Consider the following 6,938-nt stretch of genomic DNA (forward strand, 5'->3'; position numbering starts at 1 on the left):
CATACCACACTTCCAGAATCTTAAAATCATGTACAACCTCACACACAGGCTTAGCCCCCCCAACCCCACCCCACCCCAGCCACACACCAAGTCGCGGGATCACCCACTCATGACCTCGCCCGTGCCTACGACCACAGACTGAATCTCGCTGATGCTCCTGCACGCTCCCCTTCCCCTGTGACTCCCCCCGCCCTTGGTCCCTTGGGGCCGGGTAGCTGCCTGAAGGGGCGGGGCCATTCCCTCAGATATAAGACTTGGAAGCCAGCAGCTGCGACTCCCGAGACCCCCCCACCAAGAAGGCCATGGTCTCCCCACGGATGTCTCGGCTCCTCTCCCAGACTGTGATCTTAGCGCTCATTTTCCTCCCTCAGGTCAGAGCCAGGTGGGAGGTGGCGTGCAAAGGGATGAATGCGGGGGAGAGGGGTGAGTGCGACCTGAAGGTCTTGGGGAGGGAGCGCGGGGCGGACGGGACGCCTGGGTCCCCCCGGCCGCCTCACCCTGCGCCCGTCTTCACCCCAGGCACGGCCCGCTGGCGTCTTCGAGCTGCAGATCCACTCGTTCGGGCCGGGTCCAGGCCAGGGGGCCCCGCGGTCCCCCTGCAGCGCCCGGGGCCCCTGCCGCCTCTTCTTCAGAGTCTGCCTGAAGCCTGGGCTCTTGGAGGAGGCCTCCGAGTCTCCGTGCGCCCTGGGCGCGGCGCTGAGTGCGCGCGGACCGGTCTACACCGAGCAGCCCGAAGCGCCCGCGCCGGCTCTCCCACTGCCCAATGGCCTCTTGCAGGTGCCCTTTCGGGACGCCTGGCCTGTAAGTGCTGCCCCCGGGGGACTCCCGGTGCTGAAGGCCTAACCCTGTCACCAAAACCTCCACCTCCTCTCCCCTCCAACTTCCAAGACCCTAATCCCGCCTCCCAGGGGGTGGACCAAATTCCCAGACCAGCAACTCCACCATCTGGAACCCCACATTCCCAGACCTCTAAACTCTACGCACTGGGGATTCTAAATGTTCTGATTCCCCAACCCTGGATGCTGGGACCCCCAAATTCCCAGAATCTCAAACCCAACCTCTGAAATCCTAAACTCAAGAAACCCTACTTCTGCTCCTTGGGGATCCCTAAAAACTGGGGTCCTCACCTTTCTCCGCAAACCTCTCACACCTTGTCTTGGGAACCACTAATATCTTCTCTTTTTTTTTTGTTCTGTCCTCAGTTATTTCAATTGGGTCCTGTATTAATTACTGTTTCACCTCCAAAATCCTATCTCCCATCCCCACAACCCAAAGGCACAAAGATGAACAGACCTGTATTGCAATTCTAGACCCTTGTCCTTTTGGACAAGTGACTGCCTGGTTTCCAGATTCAGTTTCCTAAGCTTAAAAATGGGATCATCCTGGTACCTCACAAGGGTCCCTTTTGAGCGATTCAACCACATCTCTTGAATAAAGTGCTTACCACTTAGTAAGTGCTCAATAAAGCAAGCCATGTCCAGTAGGCTCACCCTGTAATTCCAGCACTTCGGGAGGCTTAGGCGGGAGGATCGCTTGAGCCCAGCAGTTTGAGACCAGTTTCAGTAACATAGTGAGACCTTGTCTCTAAAACAAAACAAAACAAAACAAAACAAATAGCGGGGCATGGTGACATGGCGCGTGTAGTCCCAGCTACTGGGGAGGCTGAGGTGGGAGGATTGCTTGAGCCTTGGAGGTTGTTGCAGTGAGCCAAGATCATGCCACTGCACTCCAGCCTGGTTGACAGAGTGAGACCCTGTCTCCCCCTCGCCCCCCTCAAAAAGCCACAGATGTCATTCCTTCCCTGGGCTGGGCTGATCCCTCTGGGAATTGTCCCTTGCTTGCTCAGTCCCCAGCAATGGCCATCACCCTCTATTCCTGAACTCTGGCCTTCATTGAGTACTTACCCTAACCACTGTCTTTCATCTTTCATCTCCCTCTTCCTTCACCCAACCAGGGCACCTTCTCTCTCATCATTGAAACCTGGAGAGAGGAGTTAGGAGACCAGATTGGAGGTGAGTGTCTTCAGTCTTGGGACTGGTGGGGAAGCTGGGGCCCACGTGAGACATGGGGTTGGTGGTATTGTCTATAGGTCTTATGATGTCATCACAGCTCCTGGGATGTGGTGCTGGGTGTTGACAGCTCCAGGGCTCTTGGCATCTCAGGCACAGAAATGTCCCTGGTACTGGATGTTGCAGTCTGTGGTCCTGGTAGCAGATGAAGTAGGGGAAGCTCTCTTACTATCAACACTTCCAGAGCAAGGCATAGCATTTCCCAGCCCTACTTTATCACCGTCTGATATTGAGAGCTCAGGGTGCAATATGAGTTACTTCTGGTTCTTCTATGTGAAGTTTTTTTGTTTTTTTGTTTTTTTTTTCAAGACAGAGTCTCGCTCTGTTGCCCAGGCTGGAGTGCAATGGCATGATCTCACTCACTGTAACCTCTGCCTTCCGGGTTCAAGCAATTCTCCTGCCAAGTAGCTGGGATTACAGGCGCCCACAACCACGCCCAGCTACTTTTTTTGTATTTTTAGTAGAAACAGGATTTCACTATGTTGGCCAGGCTGGTCTCGAACTCCTGATCTCGTGATTCGCCCACCTCGGCCTCCCAAAGTGTTGAGATTATAGGCGTGAGCCACAGTGCTCAGCCCCTATGTGAAGCTCTGTCACTTTCTCCATGTGGAGGTCCCAGGGAGCCCTGTGGGATGTCAGAGCTTCACCAAGGAGAATATTGAGCAGAGGTTCCTGGGAGGGATACAGGGCATTCTTTTTTTTTTTGAGATGGAGTCTCACTCTGTTGCCCAGGCTGGAGTGCAGTGGCCGGATCTCAGCTCACTGCAAGCTCCACCTCCCTCCAGAGTAGCTGGGACTACAGGCGCCCGCCACCTCGCCCGGCTAGTTTTTTGTATTTTTTAGTAGAGACGGGGTTTCACAGTGTTAGCCAGGATGGTCTCAATCTCCTGGCATCGTGATCTGCCCGTCTCGGCCTCCCAAAGTGCTGGGATTACAGGCTTGAGCCACCGCGCCCGGCCGTTACAGGGCATTCTTATCCTCAACTTGGGAGACTCTGTTGCTATGTGAGGCCCACAGCGGGGGGTTTGTCACCATTTTTTTTCTTGTTCTTATTTTATTTTTTATGGAGATGGGATCTCGCTATGTTGCCCAGGCTGGTCTCAAACTCCTAGGCTCAAGCGATCCATAGACTTTGGCCTCCCAAAACGTTGGGATTATAGGAGTGAGCCACTTCTTCACCGTTCTGATGTAGAAAGCTGTATCACAGTCTTGTGGGGGTGACACCTTTGCCTTCAAGAAAGTGTCAACTCTCCCAGTATCCCAAGGTCTCAGGTAATGTGGTAATTTACGGTCTAGTAATTGGGGTCTCTGCCACTCTTTTGATATAGGAAGATCCGGAGGCACAATTTAGGGGTGTTATGACCTCACTTCAGACATGTTATTGTTCTTTGGCCATATCGAGGTACCAAATGTCACAGGGTATTAGAGGTCTCATTATTACTTCAATTTACAAAGATCTGGGTCAAAATACGGGAATATTACGGTTTCTATAACTGTTTATTTTTTTTGAGAGGGAGTCTTGCTCTGTCACTCAGGTTGGAGTGCGATGGCACTATCTCGCCGCAACCTCCACTCCTGGGTGCAAGTGATTCTCCTGCCTTAGCCTCCAGAGTAGCTGGGATTACAGGCGTGCGCCACCACGCCTGGCTAATTTTTTTTTTTTTTTTAAGTAGAGACAGTTTCACCATGTTGGTCAGGCTGGTCTTGAACTCTTGACCTCAGGTGGTCCACCTGTCTTGGCCTCCCGAAGTGCTGGGATTTCAGGCTTGAGCCACCACACGCCTGGCCGAGAGAACTGTTATCTAGGGTACTAGAAGAGACCACGACATTGCAGGTCCCAGGGTGCATTGGGGAGTTCTCATCCTTGCTAAAGTAGGGAGAGTGACTGCCATTCTACTCGCGAGGTCCAAGGACCCCAGGGCTCCATGAGGGTGTTTTGGCCTCGCTGGGAGGGGCGGGGAGAATGCGGCCGGGGCGCTCCGTATGCATCCATGTTCGGCCGGGCCCACCCCAGCACCCCTCCTTTGCCTGTCCCCACAGGGCCCGCCTGGAGCCTGCTGGCGCGCGTGATCAGACGGCGCCGCTTGGCAGCCGGGGGCCCGTGGGCCCGGGACATTCAGCTCGCAGGCGCCTGGGAGCTGCGCTTCTCCTACCGCGCGCGCTGCGAGCCGCCTGCCATTGGGACCGCGTGCACGCGCCTCTGCCGTCCGCGCAGCGCCCCCTCGCGGTGCGGCCCGGGACTGCGTCCCTGCGCACCGCTCGAGGACGAGTGTGAGGCGCCGCGTGAGTCCTCCGTTCAACCCCACCTCGTCCCAGCCAGGGACCCCAGCCCCTCCTGAGCGTCACTCGCGGCCCCCAGTCCCCTCTCACAACCCACTCACCCTCTTCAGGGTACTCTAGAGTCCCCCACCATGTACCCCAGGCACCCCTCTTCAGGGAGCTGGGGAATGCGCTGACTGCTGCGGAGGTACCCCAAACCCCGCCCACCATCCAGCTACCACCTTCAGGGAAACCGAGGACCCTGGACCTCTCTCCAGCCCTGCCTTACTACTCGAGCCCTCTTCCCTCTCCCAGCCCTCTTGTTGCCACAAATAGGAAGTCCACGTCCATTTCCTATGCTGGCACCCTCGAGTTCCTTCCCTAACCCACATTCACATCCTGTCCTGATGCTAGGACTCCAGAGCTCTTCTAATTCTGCGGCCCTCCCGACTCCCACCCGGAATCTTTGGAATCTCCTCCCAGTCCACTCTGGCCAAGGGCCTCTCCATCCTCCCTCCCTAGGGTTGCAGGCCAGAACCCATGGCTTCTTAAAGCTTGGAATTCTTCAGACCCCTCCTAAAATTTCAGAGCCCCACCAAGGCCCCTAGGACTCCCAGGCTAATCCAGATCTTCCCAGAGCCATCCTAATTCAAGACACTCCCATCTTCCCTGAAAGGCCAGGGGTCTCCCCACCAATCCCAAATCCCCTCCCTGTCTCCTATCCTCACGATCTGACGTGGGTGCCCCAGTCCCATCCTCCTTCCAAGAGCACAGACTCCAGCCCGATGGCCTGGGTTCACATCCTCACTCCTCCATTTCCTAGGTGGGCTGGTCACTTTGTCTCTGTGAGCCTCAGTTTCCCTATCTGTAAACTGGGGAGGAGGGGTCACAGTACCATCTAGTCCCGATGATTATCTGTCACAAGGATGAAGCAAGGTGGCACAGGGAACGTGCTGAGAAACCTCCCTGAGTTCCATCTTGTCCCTGGCCCTCCCCGACCTGGGTGTTCCCTTTCTCTCTGCCTCTCTGTCCCCCATAGTGGTGTGCCGAGCAGGCTGCAGCCTGGAGCATGGTTTCTGTGAGCAGCCCGGTGAATGCCGATGCCTGGAGGGCTGGACTGGACCCCTCTGCACAGTCCCTGTCTCCACCAGCAGCTGCCTCGGCCCCAGGGGCCCGTCCTCTGCTACCACCGGATGCCTTGTCCCTGGACCTGGGCCCTGTGACGGGAACCCGTGTGCCAATGGGGGCAGCTGTAGTGTCAGTGTCACCCTTCCCACCTTGTCCTGCTTAGTACTTTACCCTGGGAGCCACGGCCCCCTCCATGGGGCTCCATGAGACGCCAGCTTGGGGAGGAGGTCTGGGAATAACTATCAGGGAGGTCTTCCTGGAGGCATCCAGCCTGCATCTGGGGCCTTGAAGTAGGATTAGGTGATGGGGATGGGACTGGGGAGAGCATACTCAGCGGGTGGCCCTGAAAGATGTGGGAGTGGAAATGATGAGGAGCCATGTGGGGCCACAGCTGCTCCCACTGTGGGAGTGAGAATGGTTCAGGGTCCAAGGTAGTGGGTGGTGGGGCCAAATCGGTTGGAGATTTGGGATCTGCGGGCACAGGGGGGTGGAGACATCAGAGAAGGCTTCCTGGAGATGGCCCGGGGCTGGGGCTTCTGGGACATGATTAGAGAGGGTGGCCAGGTGAGTAGCCTGCAGGGAGCAAGGGTGCAGAGGTGGCAGTGAGTGAGCCTGGCATGGAGTGCTGGGGTAGAGTAGGGCCCAGCGTGGGCCACCTGGATACTGCCACACTCAGGGTTCAAATACTTAGGGGGAGGCTCTGGGAAGGAAAGATCCAGAAAGGGCTTCCTGGAGGAGGTGGGCTGAGATCTAGGACCTCCCAGTAGGACTCGTCGATGTAGACAGGAGCGAGGAGGGCAGACCAGGCAGGCAGTATTTGGTAGGCAAAGGTATAGTGGTGGGAATGGGGTCGCTCGGGGTCCCCAGAGCCTCCTACCTGTGGGGTCACATGGGCGGACCCAAAAATGTGGAGTGGATCGAGGGGATGTCGGGAGGACCTCCCAGGGTGGCCCCTGCACAGTGGGACTTGGGACTGGACAAGGAGCAGTCCCCAGTGGTTAGGGATGAGGAGGGGGATGGGATTTTTCTCCAAGGAAACTCCATTCTCAAGTCCTCTTGTCCCTGCCCAGGAGACACCCGGGTCCTTTGAATGCGCCTGCCCGCGTGGGTTCTACGGGCTGCGGTGTGAGGTGAGCGGGGTGACATGCGCGGATGGACCCTGCTTCAATGGCGGCTTGTGTGTCGGGGGTGCAGACCCTGACTCTGCCTACATCTGCCACTGCCCACCCGGCTTCCAAGGCTCCAACTGTGAGAAGAGGGTGGACCGGTGCAGCCTGCAGCCATGCCGCAATGGTGAGGCCTGGAGGCCCTAATGGCAAGGGGTGGGGGTGGGGGCCCTGCGTGGCTCAGACAGTCCTGGGCTGGGATCCTGGCTTTGACTCTTCTTTTTTTTTTTTTTTTTTGAGACGGAGTCTCGCTCTGTCACCCAGGCTGGAGTGCAGTGGCGCAATCTCAGCTCACTGCAAGCTCCGCCTCCCGGGT

The 6,938-nt window shown here is 56.9% G+C and overlaps 1 protein-coding gene across 1 annotated transcript in view; it reads left to right on the forward strand.

Annotated features, from left to right (window-relative positions):
• Positions 1–221: 221 nt before the first annotated feature.
• Positions 222–6,938, forward strand: part of DLL3 (delta-like 3 (Drosophila)) — a 14,224-nt gene continuing 7,507 nt past the window's right edge. The window contains 6 exon segments of the mRNA XM_011952533.1: positions 222–371; positions 520–801; positions 1,955–2,012; positions 4,110–4,352; positions 5,368–5,585; positions 6,527–6,749. Of these exon segments, the coding sequence (XP_011807923.1) occupies positions 303–371; positions 520–801; positions 1,955–2,012; positions 4,110–4,352; positions 5,368–5,585; positions 6,527–6,749 (1,093 nt within the window). The 5' untranslated portion in view covers positions 222–302.

The sequence above is a fragment of the Colobus angolensis genome, unplaced genomic scaffold (assembly GCF_000951035.1).
Source record: "Colobus angolensis palliatus isolate OR3802 unplaced genomic scaffold, Cang.pa_1.0 Scaffold34, whole genome shotgun sequence".
Taxonomy (NCBI): Eukaryota; Metazoa; Chordata; class Mammalia; order Primates; family Cercopithecidae; genus Colobus; species Colobus angolensis.